General features: G+C 39.1%; 1 protein-coding gene across 1 annotated transcript in view; it reads left to right on the top strand.

Annotated features, from left to right (window-relative positions):
• The window catches only part of ADGRL4 (adhesion G protein-coupled receptor L4), a 121,092-nt gene extending 106,347 nt beyond the window's left edge, over positions 1–14,745 (top strand). The window contains exons 14-16 of the mRNA XM_083360244.1: positions 8,006–8,097; positions 10,605–10,773; positions 13,991–14,745. Coding sequence (XP_083216370.1) covers positions 8,006–8,097; positions 10,605–10,773; positions 13,991–14,053 — 324 coding nt within the window. The 3' untranslated portion in view covers positions 14,054–14,745. The remainder of the gene's footprint in view (positions 1–8,005; positions 8,098–10,604; positions 10,774–13,990) is intronic.
• The last annotated feature ends 4,655 nt before the right edge of the window (positions 14,746–19,400 follow it).

Genomic DNA, 19,400 nt, shown 5'->3' with positions numbered 1-19,400 from the left:
TTTCCTTAGTCTGTAAGCTAGCCATCTACCTGGCTTATTAGCATTGCAAAAAGTATTATGCCTGGCAAACCACAAATTGGTTGCCACCTGGTCAGCCATTAGTTTATCAAATTGTCCTCTTAATAGCTTAATAACCTCCTTAGTCTTCACATCCAATGGATTCAGAATCAAGGCCTTCTCTTTTTCCTTAATTCATTCTCCAATTCTTTCCTTCTAGCTTCCAAAGTACATCTGTGTTTATTATTCATATATATCAACACCCCTCTCATATAGGCCTTGCTAGCATCCCAAACCATGTCCATAGAAGTATCCTTATTCATATTAATTTCAAAAAAATCCTTCATCCGCTGTTTACATTCTTCCACATTTTTCTGATTTCTAAACAAGTTCTCATTTATGCGCCACGAGCGCCTATCTCTATTGTCCTTATTGATCTCTAACCATACTGGACTATGGTCAGAAATAGCTCTTGCACAAATCTTTACCTTCTTAATCCTAGAAAAAAAATCGTTAGTCAACAAAATGAAGTCAATCCTGGAAAAAGATTGATGTCTATCAGAAAAAAAAGTATAATCCTTTTCATGCGGGTGTGTGTCACGCCAAATGTCTTGCAGTTCCAAATCATCCTTCATTTCAAAAAAAGATTTAGGCAATCTGGCATGACACGGAACACGCTTAAAAAAACCAGCCTTATCCATCTGTACATCCAAAACACCATTCCAGTCCCCCATAAAAATAAACGATTTGTAATCCAACTGAGTAAGCTTTGTATGAAGTAAGCTAAAAAAGTCAGCTTGTTGTTGTTGTTGATTAGGAGCATACAGTCCAACTAAAAGCGTTTTTTTGCCTTCTAGCAACAAATCTATCATAACGTATCTTCCATGCTTATCTGCTTCAATTAAGTCCGCTGTTAAAGCACTTTTAACATAGACAACCACTCCGTTTTTCTTATTCATTGCAGAGGCGACAAATTGCGTACCCAACCTTGAGTTCAATAAAAACTTTTGGTCCATAGCCCTAATATGCGTTTCTTGCAAGCATATAACATCAATCTTAAATTGTTTTAAATATTGAAAAACTTTCTTTCTCTTCTGAGGCGAATTTAGTCCATTAACGTTCCAGGTTAGAAATTTAGTCGCCATGCTTGTCATCCCGAAGCTGTTGGAGCACGTCTTTAATAGCCCCTCTGTCGCCTTTGGGCCGCGCTCCTCCCACTGCCTCGCTGTAAGTACGCTTTGAAAGTTCCATAAACTTCTGCTGGTCTTGTTCTTTTATTTGTTTTGCTCTTTTTAAAGCAGCACGCGTCACCCTCTGCTCTCCAGCATCAGCCAACGAAGTTATAGTTTGATCCCCTCCAGCACCATTCTCCTCTGTCTGTCCATCTTCGGCCTCTTGAGGTTTTCCTTCTCCAGATCCCTTTGCAGCTTCCAGAAGTGATAGTGGGGTTGCTTTTAAAACATTATTGTAGAAATCACGCGCCTGTGTCACAGTAACCAGACGGTATCTTTTACCTTCATGCATCACCACCAATCCAACTGGGATCTCCCATCTGAACCTTATATCACGTTGCTTAAGTTCCTGCACAAGAAATGCAAAGTCCTTCCTTCTCCTTAAAATCTTTGGAGGAATTTCCTTTAAAACCAAAACTTCTTGGTCAGCAACCACTACTTTACTGTAGTATCATAGGCGGCTTGAATAACTTCATCTCTAGTTTCTCTCTTTGCAAAATAAACCACCACATCTCTAGGTAGCTTTCTCTGTCTAGCAATCCATGAATTTACACGAAAGACTTTATCCATGCATCCCTTTATTTCAGATGGTGGCTGACCCAATACTGCTTCCAGAGCCTCAGAAATCAGCTGCTTTAGGTCTTCTTTAATATTTTCTTTTAAGCCTCTGATTCTAACAGCATACTGCATCTGATGATACTGAACAAGACTCAATTCTCTGTCCATTTTGTCCCTTAAATCTTCATTCTCCAATACCTTTACTTCTAATATAGCATTCTTTTGAGTCAGATCTTCCACTTTTTCATCCAAACCTTGTACACATTCAGCCACACTTTCCACTGTAGACAAAATGTCTACCCTCATCGCACTGAATTTCTCTTCCATTCTCTCTTCTATCCTCTCCTCCAGTTTCTCCAGTTTCTCCTCCACCTTTGCCAACTTATCACCCAGTGTTTCTAAAATTACCTGGGCTTGTTTTTCAAGAGCATCTTGTAAATCCTTCGATGTCAATGCAGCAGGAGGAAGCAAAGCTTGCAACGATGTCTGTTCCATCGGGGAAGTTCCAGCACTCCGAAGAGTTTTTGAGGGAGGTTTAGCCGCCATCTTTTTACTTTCACTTGTTGCGCACTTTCACTTTAAGTTTAAAAAGTCCATTAAGCTAGAGAGTAAAAATAAAAGTCCTCTTCACCTTATCCTCCTGTACCGCTCTGCCTGCTCCTTTTTATTCCAGGGTCTTTCCTTCTGGCAGGGGTGGTCACAAACGCCCGGCTCTGCTCCAAAAATCCCGGAGCAGAGACGCTGAACAGCTGGGAGCAACCCAGGCTACGGGGGAGTTCAATCCTTCAGCCGCCCAAGCTTTAAGCTCAGGCGGCCCCGGAGAACTCAACCCCTACCTGGGGCCTCACCCCCTCCTCTTCTCCCGAGGAGGGGGCTTCAAATTCACCCAAACAGCTGATCGGCGCTGTTTCGGGTGAAAACAACACAGCTGAGCAGCGGGCAGCCTGAAACGGCTGTCTCCGGCGCCACGCCGCCACCGGAAGTCCCACCAAGTGTTCAGTCATTATATTTATTTATTAAATTTATTTGCCACCCACCTCACCATGAGGTGACTCTGGGTGGCTTACAACAGCGAAAGCAATGAAACCATATAGACACATATATCTAAGTGCAATAAAAATTCAAATTACAAATTATGACTAAAAGATGGGGAGGGAAGGAGTAGTATGAGCAGGGGTGGAGATAGGATCTGCTATTGGCCCATCAACCATTTCCAATGTTACACATTCCCATTGGGGCCCCAAGCCATTGGCAGAGCCAGGTATTCAGACTGTCGTGGAAGGTTAGGAGGATGGGAGCCATTCTCCGTCTGGAGGGGAAAAGGTGTTTGCAATATTAGTTTATTTCTCATTTAATGTAAAATTATTACTTTATTTTTATTTGTCTATAGATCATCAATGGGCAGATTAAAGCAGAATCTTATAGGAATAATTTGTGTACTGAAAGGGGAAACAAAGCAGGGACACCAATAGATTAAAAAAACCTTTACTTAATGTCTCCTGTAATGCAGCATTCTATCTTTTCCAAGAATCATATATTTTATTTAACCCCTCATTCATTTCTCTTCTTTCTAACTTATCTCTCACTTAGAACTTTATTGTTCCACCCTTTATCTCACTTACTGACATAGGATGCAATGTCTTTTCATCAGCCTAAGACATTCTACCATTTCTTGCCTGAATACACTTCCTCCCAGCATCCTTTGATCCTTACTAATAGATAGGAAAAGTGTCTTTCTATTGGATCTGAGATAATGCAATATATCATATATATGTGGGAGGTTTTTTTTAATGCCTAGGAAAAATGGCTTCAGAAAATGACTTTAAAAAAAATCATAACAAAGACTATGGCTGGGCAAATCAAAATTCAGTTCTTTTTCCTGTATGCCAACATAAGGCAAGAAATCCATTCAAAGCCAGCTGTTTAAGCAAACTGTCAATAAAAGATGAAATGCCTTGTATTCCTCAGATGTGATCTCAATATGTAGCTGTCTAGCTGTCTTACAACTCAGTCATGGATCCTAATGCAAAATCTAACACACTAGGATATCGTGTGGCTTTCTGATTCTCTCCAGAGGAACTTAGAATTAAAATGATTCGTACTTGCTGTTCTTTCCATCTGAAAACAGCCACTACAGTGTTAATACACTGGAGGATTTATTTATATACTGTAGCGTTCAATAACTTTTCATTTAAAAGATACTTTATTTTATTGTTGTTTACACTGAAAGCTGCTGAATCAAATAACCCAAAGAATATAAACTAAAAAATGGACAGCTTTCTCTTGGTAAATACCATAGGGATCAAGAAGTTTGAAAGATTTCATAAAGCAATACAAATTCAAACCCACAGCCTGACTTTTTCTCTCTGAGGGCCATAATAATTACAACTGGAAAGAAGTTGGATATTTTAAGTAGAAATCATCTGGATTCTGATTCTTGTATATGAGAATTTACATGCAGTCCTTTGTCTGTTCATGAAATGTCTTCCATCCTTTCCCACCATGCTCTAGCAAAGAGGAATTCTTGTACTGTGAGGTGCTAAATATCTATCCATTTCTATATCAGCCTGGAAAATGTTTCTTAATCTTCCTTAGGAGTTCTTCATTCAAACAGGGTTACTTGGCCGTCCATTTTGATTCCCTCCTAAGAATACACATTCTTATTGGACTAACTGTCATGCTTTATTATCACAAAAAATAATAAAACAAAATAGATAGAAGAGTTTAGAACACTGAAAACCAGACAAGGATAATGAATATTGAGGATGAATAAAACCAACATAACCGTTTAGCATAAAAAAAATCCCATAAAGAATGTGCTACTAGTTTAGTACATTACTATATCTTTATATTATCCCTTTATGTATTCAGTTACTAATCGATAGTCTGTTGTCTTATCTTATTATTCAGCAAGAAACAATCTTCTCTCCCTTCAGTTCTGTATTTCCTATGTTGTTGACATAATATTCTATCCGGCCCCTCATCACATTAATAAAAGGGAATATATGTGTGTGTGTGTATACTGCTCAAAAAAATAAAGGGAATACAAAATAAGACATCCTACTATTAAATACAGTACATTGTGTTGTTTAAGTGTTCCCTTTATTTTTTTGAGCAGTATATATATACACATACATACATACATACATACACACACACACACACACACACACACACACACACACACACACACACACAAACACTCCGGGATATATTACTGCTGAGCTTTCATCAACAAGCTGTTGACATCATCAGAGCAAGAGCTGAATGATAAGGGAGTCAGTACATACACTGATATGGTAATAATAATGGTCAAATTGTGGAATGTGGGTGTGGCCTATTCGTGACAAGCTCACTCGTGTATAACCACAGTGGTTCCAGCTTTGCTGGAAAAGGCCGGTCTCTGGTTGATTTTTAAAAGTCGCGCCTAGCAGCTGCTTGGCGTGTATCAGCTGTTAGGCGCATAAGTCTCGTCACACCGTGTGCAGTCATGCGCTGGCTGACAGGCTCTTCGTTCGAAGTAGAGTCAAGGAGGTCGTCTCGTTCCCTCGCGTGCGGTTGTCGCAGGCTTGATTCTGCTGTGGAAGGGAACAGATGTCCTCGTGGAGTGTGCAAGTGATCCGCTCTCCTTCATGTTTCTTTACCTGGTTACTGTAAAATCAGCTCTGTTGTGTGACTTGGTTTGTCGGATCTTAAAACTCTTTTAGTGTGTGGTTGTTGTGTGTGTGTCTTGTTTTGCACGGTTGTTTGGTGTGTTTGAATAAAGGTAAGTGTTATGGTTGTCAGTTGTGAGTGATTTTGTGGGATGTTTGATCTGGCTTGTTATTTTTTGTTTTATTGTGCATGGTGGGACAGATTTCAGTTTTGAATGTGGTCTCAACACTCTGTTGTTGTTTGGGTGTTGTGTGTGTTTGTTTTGTTGTGTGTGGTTATTTAGTGAAGTTGCAAGATTTGTGTCTTGGGTGTTGTGGTCAGAAGTGGTATTGTCTTTATGTGTAGAAGTGTCAGATGGTGTGTTGGTTATGCAAGCTATCGTTGTGTTAGAATTCTGTCTGTTGTTTAGTTCAATTGGAATGGATTGTGTTACAATAATCTCATCTGTTGTGTTGATATGGTGTTTGACAGGTGGGTGGAATAGTGTGTTTGTGTCTTTGTTGATTGTATTTAAGCGTTTGGATGTTTTGTGTTGTTGTAAATGCCTTCTCAGAGTTTGGTATGGTGGTAATAATTCGATATGTCTATTAATTGAGTTATTATCAGACAACCAAGTCTCTTTCAATAGATGGCCACCTTTAGTGGGGTCTTGAGAGATGACTACAGCTCCTTTGAAATCAAAGGTATGGCCATGTTCAGTTATACGGGCCCAGACCTGGGAGCGTTGTTCTTGTCTTTTAACTGCTAGAATATGTTCATGTATCCTGGTTTTTAGTCTTTTGGATGTTTCTCCAATATAATTGCAACAGCATTTATTGCAGTTGATTTTGTAGACAATAGATAATAAATTGTCCTTGGATAACGGTTCTTTGAAGCGCATTACTTCAGAATGTAAAGTTTGGTTGGGTCTGTGTGCAAAGTTGATATTACATGGTGCCAGGATTCTAGCAGTTGCTTCAGAGACACCATTGATATACGGGATGGTTGCCCAGGTTGTGGTGTTCTGTGAATCACGGTTTGAATGTGATGCATTATCCTTGCAACATCGTTGGACAAATTTAGGTGGATAGCCATTTTGTCTGCATACGTGGTAAAGGTATGCTTTCTCCTTGGATTTAGCTATTCCTGTGCTGCAGTGTGTTTTGACTCTCTTGAATAGTGTTCTTATGCAGCTGGTTTTGTGGGAAGTTGGATGGTTGCTTAGATAGTGTAAGATGCAATCAGTGTGAGTAGTTTTGCGGTAAACTGTGGTTTTTATTTTTACTGATTTCATATAGATGGCAGAATAGCCCAAGTATTATTGTTAGAGAAGGAGGTCTTCCTGTCTCATATGGGATAGTGTTGTCCCATATGTCTCATATGGGATACTATTCACTGTATGCTGAAGTTTTATATTACTTTTACTAGCTGTTAGTGAAAGAAATATAGCATTTCTAACCAGTTACTAAGTTTCCAGTATTTTCAAACTTGGGGAAACAATGTTCATCTGTTTTTACTAGATTGTTTGATGAAGAGAAAGCTATTGCCAGATTGATGCAGAATCTTTTAATGTAAACATATTGCAAAATCCTCATATACTTCTATATTCTGTACTCAAAGTTTCTATAAATACATCCTGTTATTGGTGTTGTATTTCTGGCAATAAGGGGAATGCAAAATATTTTAGGTTGACCTTTGTCTAATTTGGTTTGGATTAAAACCCAATACAGTATAAATATTTGTATTTTATAGTTATATTTAGGATGAATTTCTGCTCTCCAAATAACTTTGCTAATTCATTTACTAAACATTTGAAGACTGCTTTGGAAAGCACATTGAATTACAGTGCCATTCTATTTCATTATTGTGGTATCTATTTTCCTGATTTTATACTATATCACTTGACTTATTTGCTAATGTCAGTGCAATAATGCAATATATTAGAATAAAAATTGTATTAAATATGTGCTATTAAGGACCCAGTTATTTTTATTACTTGGCTCCCTTGAAATTTTGACAAGAGCTTCATTCCAAGTGCAAAAGAAATGTTGTGATATTTCCAGCAACTAAATTGCTTATACATATTTTGGACATTGTTGGGTAAGAAAATAAATTTTCCTAATTGAATGACATATTTTAAATAAAACTGTAAATATGTTTAAGCATGTAAATACTGTTTCAGCACTATGTAAAAGTTGACAAAATACAATATTTACCCCTTTCAGGTTCTTTTTGTTTGTATTTCAGTTTTATTTTATTTAATTTTTCCACTATTCATGCCATTTACTACCTTGTGATGTTTAGTTAATTATAAATACAATTTCTATATACTGCACGAATCAGTTTTCTATGTTTCCTTTTCCTATTTTTAATTGTAAGGAAACTAATAAAGCTGAGGTTAAAAAAGGATTGTAATTCTGATTTGTGCAAGTGCCGGACTTACTGCTGCTTTATAAAGTAGCTTTCCCTCCTCAAGAATACATAAAATGAACATATTTGGTTGTTTTTTTATATGAAAATAGTGTAAATGCGTACTGGAAAAGCTTTTTTTTTCTAAACCAAAACATCAATCTATATTTCTCAAGGTGAATTGGATGGCATTTGGAGTAATCATCTATAAAGTATTTCGTCAAACAGCTATGCTAAAGCCAGAAGTTAGCTGTTATGAAAATATAAGGTAAGATACCATTTTGAGAGAATTCTTTGGCAGCATGTTTTAAACCAATGGTGGCGAATCTATGGCATGCGTGCCAGAGGCGGCACTCAGAGCCCTCTCTGTGGGCATGCGTGCTGTTGCCCCAGCCCCGCCTCCCCCCACAGCCTCCCCCTTATCAGCAGCCCCAAAATGAGAGTCACTGCTGAGCACGGCCCCCACAGAGCCGCGCAGCCAAGGACATGACAGCTGGGCAGCAGGGACAAGACTCCGCCCTCATGCTCAATCATGTGCAGTTGATGCTGTGGGGTGCAGGCAGAGGGCGTGGTTGCCATGATTCTGCTGGGCCTCCTGGGCAATCTGCAGCAGGCCATGGAAGCAGTGGGTGGCCCTGCAGGTGGGCAGGGTGGGGGAGGCGTGGAGGCAGGGTAGGCAGAGCAGGGGAAGGAGGGCAGGGTGGGGGAGGGGCCAGTTTGGGGGCATTCAGTCTCTAAAAGGTTTGCCATCACTCTTTCAAACTGTTACCTAGCAATGTTAGTCTTAGCCAACTACAAATCTTGGAAGCATTTTCAGTTTCTTAATGTAATAAGAAAGGACATCCTCACTGCATTGCATTAAAGTATTTATTTTGACGACCAATGCCTAAATTCCACAGGATGATTTTGTTTACAAAAGAATATTGATATTCTTATATAAGGATCTCTTGGGAACAAAATAAAAGGGAATAAAAGGAAAAGACTTCCCCACATCACAAAGTACCGAGACATTTGCAAAAACATTATTTCTTATTGTATCAATATTTTTAAGGTGTATTAAGTTTCTCAAATGAGAAACTTTGGTTGCTAAGTATTCTGGTTCTGCAGCTGTTGGCTGGGAAGATGGTCCCTCCCCTAGATCATTGGTGTCAAACTCGCCACATCACATGATGTGTCACAATGTATCACTTTTTTTTTTTTTTTTGCATTGTCGGAGCTGGGGTGGGCACAGCCTCAATATGATGCAACTGGCCCGCAGGCCGGTAGTTTGATACCTCTGCTCTATCATCCTTCAGAGGTAAAGCTTTGGGAGGTTTTTTTTTTAAAAACAAATGTTATATATGGGAAAGAAACTAAATCTCAGATTAAGTCTTACTGTTGAAAGCCAGATTAAAGCTTTCATATTGTATAAGAATTCAGTTTAGTAAGGGGAGCCAAACATATGTTTAGCTCGCTTGTTCTAAAGTCTCAGTAGGGCTTTTCACTCTATTTCCAGAGAGATTATAGAAATAGGTGTTCCATTTTTATTTCCTCCTTCACCGGAGTTTGTTTTTCATTGTTATTCCTTTTTTTAAAACCAATTTTATTTCATGGGCTGCTATGATTTTTCCATCAATCTGTTTTCTTTAAAACTGATTTATAGAGGCCTTGAAAAGTATTTGTGCTGGAAAAAGCTGGAATGTGCTATAGGGACCATTGAAAGCAACTTATTGTTTTTGTTGCTTGGAAACATTCACATTGTTTCAACTCATTGCACTAGATTTATAGTTAGGATTTAGCAGCTCTTTGATTGATCACTTTGCTCCCCTTCTCCACCTGATCAGCTCTCACAGAGCGCCAAGCCTCATGGAGTCAAATACATGTCTAAGGAAGCAGCATGAAAAGAGAGATGATGGGGGTGGGAGATGTGTGTGTGTGTGTTTGTGTGTGTGTGTGTGTGTGTGTGTGTGTGTGTGAGAGAGAGAGAGAGAGAGAGAGAGAGAGAGAGAGAGAGAGAGAGAGAGAGAGAGAGAGAGAGAGAGAGAGAGAACTTTCTCATGCAAAGGGAGTTCAAAACCACTGTGTTGCAAATGAAACAGAAAATTAATGACTGAGTCCATATGCAAGAGCGTGCTGTGCAATTTGTCACAGCCCATGTACAAAGCTGGAGAAACTTATATTACAATGTGTTAATGTAAAAGGAGAGGGAAACAAAATATCAGGAAACAGATCTGAGAGCTGTTTGGAAGTCAATATCTTGACCCTGCAACAATTTAAACCTCCTTTGCATCCCGAAAGCCAAATTGTTTCAAAATAAGGAGAACGTCTGTGTTTTGAACAAGCGAACACTATCTCTGAAGCTGAAACTGAGAAACAGCCCAAAAGTTCTCTCTGATGCCTGGCACATAAGCTGACCTCAGAGCATACCATACATTTCTTTTTCCCAAGGTTTCTTAAGGGGTATACTTCATAACAGACATGTGTTTTACCTTGGGGAAATGCACCAACAGTAGATTTAAAATCAAATCATATGGTTTCTGCAGCACACTAGAGAAAACAGATTTGAAGATTAAGACAGCCCATGTTTAAAAGCCATCAGCGTTTCCACTTTTGTTGGTGACTCTGCTCAGAAAACAAAAGAGGAACTTTATTCCAGCCACGGCACTGCAGCACACCCTAAAGCAGAAACCATGTCACCGCAGTGCAGAAGGCAAGGGTTTCTCAGTGGCTCACATTTAAGGGAAGGAACTTGAAAGAGAAGCGGGGCTAACAGCTCTTCTTTCTCTTTCTCCCTAGATCCTGCGCACGAGGAGCACTTTCTCTCCTTTTTCTGCTGGGGGCTACGTGGATTTTTGGTGTGCTTCATGTCATCCAGGGATCAGTGGTCACGGCATATCTTTTCACAATTTTCAATGCATTTCAGGGACTGTTCATCTTTATATTTCTTTGTGTGCTGTCACGAAAAGTAAGGTTTTTTTTCAATGTATATAAATAGACCATGACATGCATTTATACAAAATTATCCTTAAAATATTCTTCTCCTTCCTTCCTTCCAACCTTCCTTCCGTCCCTCCCTCCTTCCCTGTTTTTCTGTCAGTATATTCCTTCCTTCCCTCTCTCCTCCTTCCTTCCTCCCTCCCTCCCTGTCATTCTGTCAATATATTACTTACTTGCTTACTTACTTAGTCACTCACTCACTCACTCAGTCACTCACTCCGTCTTCCTTCTTCTTCCCTCCCTCCCTCCCTGTCATTCTGTCAATATATTACTTACTTGCTTACTTACTTAGTCACTCACTCACTTAGTTACTCACTCACTCCCTGTCTTCCTTCATCTTCCCTCTCTCCGTCCTTCCCTCTCTCCCTCTCTCCCTCCCTCCCTCCCTTCCTTCCTGTCATTCTGTCAATATATTACTTACTTGCTTACTTACTTAGTCACTCACTCACTTAGTCATTCACTCCATCTTCCTTTTTCTTCCCTCCCTCCCTCCCTCCCTTCCTTCCTGTCATTCTGTCAATATATTACTTATTTGCTTGCTTACTTAGTCACTCACTCACTTAGTTACTCACTCACTCCCTGTCTTCCTTCATCTTCCCTCTCTCCCTCCTTCCCTCTCTCCCTCCCTCCCTTCCTTCCTCCCTCCCTCCCTGTCATTCTGTCAATATACTTGCTTACTTACTTAGTCACTCACTCACTCACTTAGTTACTTACTCCCTGTCTTCCTTCGTCTTCCCTCCCTTCCTCCCTCCCTTCCTTCCTTCCTGTAAAAAGCTAGTACTTGAAAGCCAGAGCTGTTTCAGAAGAGCTTGAATAAAATTGGTTCTTGGAAAGTTTGGGCAATTAATCATCCAAGCCCCAGTCTCAATAAAAGAACCTTCTCTGAAACTACTACTTGCATTTTCCAAATAGTGGTCTTGGCACTCAAACTGTGAACCAAACTAGTAAAACGTCTCCCATTACTGCACTGCTCTGTTCGATCACCCATAGAATAAGGGCAATACTGGTAATTATGTTTATTTTATCATTTATATGGTTTTCAAAATCGTATGCAGGATGATCTGCTTTGTGCAGTAATCTAAATTAAAATATCCCACAGAAATATATATCCTGTCATATTCACAAGTAACTGTTTGATTATCAAACTGCTCTTCCTTACAGAAAATTTTGCCTAACATTCAGTCAACGTCTACCCATCTATTAGTTAAGGCCCTTATTCCATAATTTGAGGTCTGTGATAGAGAACGTATTTGATGCCTCTTCAGATACTTGAAAAGTGCTAGCATATCCATTCAATCATCTTTTCTGAAGGTTAAACAGACTCAGTTACCTCAATCTCTGTTTGGAAACATTAATGTATATCCGGACTGCAAATGTTAAGCTGAAATGTATAGTTGATAAGATGGTAAGACAGTACCCTGGTTTAATTTGTGCTATTCCTTTTCTGTGTTGGCACACAAAAAAATGAAGGGGAAGGATAAAGAGTGGGGAAAGGCTCTTTGGGTAACAGTTACTGGCAAGAGATGACCCATGGTGTTGAACTGTCTTTAAATGGTCACTCTAGGGATTAGTTACATGGCATCAGAGCAGTCTTCTGCTGTCAGTTTTCTAATCCTATGCAAGCATTACTTCTTCAGATTGGAAAAGTGGCACCAAATGTGCCATTTCTCTCTGCCACTCATGACAAGAGAAGAAGTAGGAGGAGAATAAGAGAGCAGGTCTCATGCTGCTGGCTGTCCGATCCCACAGCTTCTATCTGAGAGGCTTTAAGAATCTGTTCCCCTCCTGCTTCTTTCAATACACTCCCACAAACAAAAGGAAACGGGGTTGGAACATCTCTTTATCAGTCATCTTCTCCCCCACCTGCATGACCAATCCAGGTAAGACAGTCAGTCTTCCAGAGACTTGGTGAATAGTTTTCTCATAAGGTGGTGTAGTCCCTTCATCCCCACCTCCTTTCCCTTGACAGGTGGGAAAATTACTGAACACATTTTATCTCAGATGAGACACTGCAGTTGATCCAGACATCAAGAATTGTATTAAGAGAAAGTAGAAAGCATGCATTAAAACTGGAACAGAAAAGTCTGCAGGATGCCTTTGCAGTGGAGCTCAAAGGTTTTGGGAAGACATCCTTATATATTTATATCTTTCTGAAATAGTTAACAAGGCAACTGCTACCTCTGTTAGGAAGCTTTGTGGAGCAGCCCTTTGTTTGTAGTCCCTTGTCAAAGCAAGACCCTTTCTCTGAACTTGTTCTAGGCATACAGGATTTATAGAAAGGTAAGGGCACATCAAAGAGTAACAAAGGCCAACTTGATTGACTGACTGATTGATAGAATGATGAGGAAGGTTGTTTTTTGTTTATTTGCAAAAACACAAAAGGGTAGCAGGTTAAAGGAAGAAGGAACCATACCTTGCAATTTCATACTTGAAAAAAAAATATTAAGCAGGGCTGTAAAATTAAGTTTTGAAATTGATAATTTGAAAAAACAAATACATCTGCAGTGGGAATGTAGAACATATATGGAGAAACCAACAACTTGTTTGGGATCAAGTGACTAGTAATTTCTTGCAAACATAATAGTCTCCCCAGAAATCAGTTGGAAAGTTGATGAATAGATAAATAAACAAACAAATAAATAAATAGATATTTTCCACAGTGGTATCAGGCAGGCCTTAAATACCTGATTCAGATTTGAATAAGATCTAAAGAAAAACATAATCTGAAGTAGAAAGAGTTGGAAATGCACACATTAAATGCATTATAGTAATGTTAGAGTCTGATTTATTTCACTGCCCTATACTTAAAAGTGAGTCAAGAATTGCCATCCTGCAATGAATAAAATAATTTATGCACATGCATAATTCACAGTCATGTATTGAGACTTTGAAATCTGATTTATATAATACAGATCTGGGATTTCAGAATGCATTTCAGATTATACAGCAGTAATCCTATGAAATAATTAAAGAGGTTCACTAACTATAGTCATTTGATTCTGGACTGAAACTTTTTATGTAATGTCCTACAACTTATATTGTCAAAATCTCATCAGCATTTTTTGCTATGCAGTGCCAAATTATCTAAAGCTCTTCTAACAGAGTAAGCCGCATTTGGTAAAAGATGCTTAATATATATATATCTGTTAGTAAGCCAAGGTACTCATGCTATCTTTTCATTTCAGATCCAGGATGAATACTCCAGGGTGTTCAGAAATGTCCCTTGCTGTTTTAGATGCTTAAGGTAAATTGATGGAAAGCCAAGATGAGCAGCACTGTGGAAGGAAACAGAAAACGAGAAGCTTTTGAAAAATTGCTATATTGTGAAAGTATGAAATGAGCTACTGAGCTGTCATCTCTCTTAAATCAATTATTTTCTCTCCGGTATAGGTATTGTACTTAAATGTGCACTCAGGCACGCTATATTGTGTACAAAACTGCATATCTGTACAAGACAGACTGGTTTATTGTGTAACAAATAAGGCTTCTAAAGGCGAACAGGACTATTTAGGGCAAAAAACTAAAGCTTGAAAGAGGGAAAAGTGAATCCAAGGTGAAAAGCTTTTTGTTGTTGCTGCTGTTAGCAGACTGATCCTTCATTTCATATCTAATGCTTAGAAATGAAATAATTTCACTTATTGCCATTTAAAGAGAGTACAGCCCATTAGAGTGTTTAAAAAAGGCTTTACCTTGGTCAAAATAGCAATGCGTGTTAAAAAATAAAATAGCAATGTGTGTGGTTCTGATCATAAAGGGAAAATATACAGCAATTTTGCTAGCTGAAAGTTTAGATGTAAGGCTCACAGACATCTATTAGCTCAGAATCACTCAGTCATGATAACTGTAAGATGGGTGGACTTCAATTCCTAGAACTTCCCAGCCAGCCATGCTGGCTGAGGAATTCTGGGAATTGAAGTCCACTCATCTTAAAGTTGCCAAGGTTAAGAAACATCGTCTAACCCTGCCCTAATCATTCATTGTCCACATGGGATGGGAAGGGGATTCCCTGTGTCTATCAATACAGGGCTAGGGATATAAAGGAAATCTGTCTCACACAATTCTTTTAAAGCCAATCATTGGGGGGGGGGTTGACATGGCATGGTCAATAGTGATACATAGCCTACCAGTATTCATTTTTCTCACCTCAAACATTTTACTCAGAACAACATATCTAATAGCAAAGAAAAGGTGGGGCTCCTTATGTTTGACAAGAGATGTGTAATTAAAGAGAAGCGTTTCTTATGCAATACTGCCTTAAAATATGCATTAGGGCATTAGGGCAATGTTACAACATTGAGTAGACCACCAGTATGGAAAGCATTTAAAAGGGCAACTTTGCAAAGCATAGTGGTGTGACAAAGTAACCACTCCTTAAAACTTTATGGAAGCCATGTCCCACAGAAGATTCGACATAACCCTTTCAAAGTTTCACTCAGTTGCATACACACACAGACACAGACACAGACACACACAGACACACACACACACACACACACACAGAGAGAGAGAGAGAGAGAGAGAGAGAGAGAGAGAGAGAGAGAGAGAGAGAGAGAGAGAGAGAGAGATGTAGATTACCTGGAAAAAGGTACTGCAAGAACTCATTGTTTTTCCACCCCCAACATCCAACATAGTAATCACAGTGATTGTGATGAAATTAGCAATTGCACCAGGTGGGAAACAGTTACCAAAATTCCAAAGTACTGTAGGATGTAAGTCAGCATGTATTGACTTACAGCCATGTACTGTAATTGGGCCTGTGTGAATTGATTTAAGTTTGCATTAATGAATTGAATCAGATGATGGAGATGTGATTTATTTTGCTGAAATGAAGAAGGCATCCCAATTCCTTTGCCAAAGTAATGTTGGTAGTCTCAAACAACTGAATCTCATTAGGCAGGACTAATTTGATACTGCCCAAAGTATGCATTGGACCTTCCCAGCCCAGATGGGGTACTAGTAGAATTTAAACTGGTCATTCCAAGACAGGGTGTCCAAGCCAAATGCCATATGTAGTTACAGATGTGCCTCCTTCTGACTGCAGTTCTGTATATGTTGCATGTATATGTGAAAACTGCATTGTATATAATGACATTTGCTTCCAGCAAGACCTCTTCAGGCCAGTATGATCATTGGAAGACTAATTCCAAAGAGTTTAAACTCACGTGAAATCTACAAATAAGAGGCTTTCCAGAAATGCGGAAATTCTCTGGTAGGCTTCAGTGAGAAACAAATTTAGAAGACTGAATAAATGAGAGTTGACCATGAATGCCTAGATGTAAGTGTAAATCTGCTTATTGGATTAAATAAATCCTTTCAATTAAGAATATCAAAGAGAATGTTGCTGTTTTCCAAATGCCAGAGCATCTATATAATAATAAATCAAATCTATGTTACCAAGAACTTGAACGTTGTCATAGTAATTTTACCTCTTCCACCATTCTGTCTTGTAACTTCAAAGACTCACAAATCTCAGAGAGGGTAGGGAAGGCTGGGGATAATCTCAACAAAACACTGGCAATGTCAAGTAGCAACAGCAACTGGGCAAATAGGTCCCCTCTAACCAGTATTTGATGTAAAGAAACAAGTTACATAAAAATAGTTCTCAATATTTTTCTAGTCCACATCTCAGCTGAATTGGAAATGCACTAGCTGGTGAAGCTCAAAGAAACAAGCAACGCAAACCTTTCTTTATACATCTTTAATTTTTTTTTTAACAGAGGGACTTTGTGTTTCTTCTCATTGTTGTTTTTATTTCTTCTTTGAGTCCAGCTCTTTGCATTTCTCTCTCTAATTCTTCACTTTCCTACTGAATGGCAACTCTTAGTTATGAGGATTTATCCTATCTTTCGAGTCACCTTGCAACCAAAAGGATTATATCAGTAATGTAATATTAATGTCAAGTTATTATTGCATTACTTTAGAAAGTCTCTGGACACAATGCAGCAAATTAATTTTTTGCTGGTCTTGCCCTCAATTCCCCCACATAACAGTTCTCGGGATTATATTTTATTTTCAGGCTTCTTTATCAACACAACCCATCTCAAGACGTCATCCAGGAGGTCTGCCATTACAGAACCCTTTCGTTGTTAGAAAAGTGCTATTATTTTTATGCATGATGAGGCAACTTGAAAAAAGCTAAAGTGTTCATATTCAACAGGGTTTCATAGTCACTGAAAAAGGCATCATTTTATTGCACTTGGGTGGGCAATGTGGAGGAAGGACTAAAAAGAACAACCTCTGTGTTAGCACTTGAACCCTTTTCTACACTTCCCATATTCATGTAGCACATATAAACTCTGCTAAGATTTGGATCAATATAAACAGATATTGGGTCCGGGGTTTTTTTTGTATTGGTGATCCAGTATTCGTGTTACCATCAACAACTGTTAGTCTATACAGAAAGGGATAGAACTGACTGATTGTTCATGCCACCTCCTATCTCATCAGTTACTATTCTTGTCCCTGTTGTAAAAAGAGAGCTATGTTAGCCAAAAAATCAGAAGTCTGGTAACTCTGTTGGTTTGTTGGTTTTAAGAGGAGCAACTCACAAAAGTTTATACTTATATTAAAATTTTAATATAAGTCTAAAAATGTGCTACAATCTCCTCCTGATGTTCCTTCTATTAATTACTGACCAGCAGAAACATTCCTTCAAGAATCACATGCTCCTGTAGTGGGAATGAAGGAGAAATAATGGAAAAATTGTCCATATGAATTATTATTAAAGTTCTGACTTTAAGGAAGCCGGAATAAAATGCTATAGCTTAGATGGCAAATGTATAATTATTCCCAGGATAATGAACCATCTGATCTTTACCAAGATAAATAATTTTAACATTTCTATCGTTTGTGGGTTTTTTAATGAAACTTTGGGCAGAGTTTAAATTGCACGAAAAAGAATATTTTTCCTCATCTAGTGATATCTCAAGGGACGCGGTGGCTCAGTGGGTTAGGACGCTGAGCTTGTTGATCAGAAGATCGGCAGTTTGGCAGGTCAAATCCCGAGTGCCACGTAACAGAGTGAGCGCCTGTTACTCGTCCCAGCTTCTGCCAACCTAGCAGTTCGAAAGCATGTAAAAATGCAAGTAGAAAAATAGGGACCACTATGGTGGGAAGGTAACAGTGTTCCGTGCGCCTTTGGCGTCTACTCATGCCAGCCACATGACCACGGAGACATCCTCAGATAAGTGCTGGCTCTTCAGCTTTGAAATGGAGATGAACATTGGCCCCTAGAGTCGGAAATTACTAGCATGCATGTGCGGGGGAACCTTTACCTTTACCTTTAGTGATATCTCATTCAACAGCTTCTTTCCCAAGCTGTTTTGTTTAAATATGAAAACCCAATAAGTTTATCTATAGTGGGTTTTTGTGGTTTCTCAAATCATCAGTCTTCACTCTGAGCCTTCTCCAACCTTGGGATTGAGGTTTCCTTCAAGCTAGCAACTCTTCCATTATTGCCTTCAATGTCAACTCTGCCTGATTCAGCTTGGCACTTCACAGGCATCCTGCCATCAAAGGCTGGAAGGGGGAGGAGGATAGAAGGGCAATAAAGCTGTGTGCATACATGATGGGAAATTGGGAATGGGGCATGACAGGTGATAAAGACCAGAGCAGCTGGATCCTGTTCACACCAACATCCCAAGGCCAAGCACCCTGAGAAATATGTGGATTAACCCTAAACATCTCAGCATTCTCAAAACATCCTGGTGAGCTCCAGCTGTCTGGAAAGGGACTAGTCACTGGGGGAAGGGATGAGCTGTGGGTGAACCTTTTTTGTATCTTGTGAGCATGGGAGAAATCAGAGCTGGCTTGATTTTACTGCAATCAACACCTTTAGTAAAAGAAGCCTTTGCTTTACCCAAAGGGAGTCAAGGGTCTTTCTTTCCTAAGGGATTGGATTGGGTCAAAGACACACAAGACTCTCCACCAATAGATCCTTTTCCTTCTTTTTAAAGACCTTCCTGTCTACCTAGCTATCTGAATTCACTGCATAATTATATCTAATATTGGTATATTACTTATTGATTCCAGGAACTAGGTAACCTATATCGCAAAGCTTTTGTTGCTTGTTTCATTGAGTGTCCTTCCTGGCTCTATTCCACAATGGAGTTATCCAGGCAGTAAAATTCTATGCTGCAGGAGGTTCGACTGATCCAGCGCTTAAGGGATAACACTATCTTCAGCTTTGTTTTTGGCAAAACTTGAACATCCTATATAAGTGGTTCTCAACCTTTTTTCACTACACAGCACACATTTCTTATGCAAGACTTCCAGGTGCTTCATTGATGTAGTACACCTGTGGAACTTTTGTGCCACCTCTCTGTGCTGTTCATCCTCTCACTTGCTATTGGTATTATCATCCTTATTTTCTGTTTACCTGCATTCCTCTCCTTGTGTGTGATTTGATTTTTTTGTTTATAAATCTGATGGCAAGAGATGTCTCTAACAGAAGTCAGTCATTTGGGATACATACAATGATCTGAAAATGAAACTAACAAAGAAGATGAGAAGAATGGCATCCAAGGTGAAGGCATTCCATACACATTATCCAATATTCACATCATAGCAATACACACCTGCAAAATAAGATATTCA

The sequence above is a fragment of the Vipera ursinii genome, assembly GCF_947247035.1.
Source record: "Vipera ursinii genome assembly, chromosome: 3".
Taxonomy (NCBI): Eukaryota; Metazoa; Chordata; class Lepidosauria; order Squamata; family Viperidae; genus Vipera; species Vipera ursinii.
This window is presented reverse-complemented; position numbering and strand designations above follow the sequence as displayed.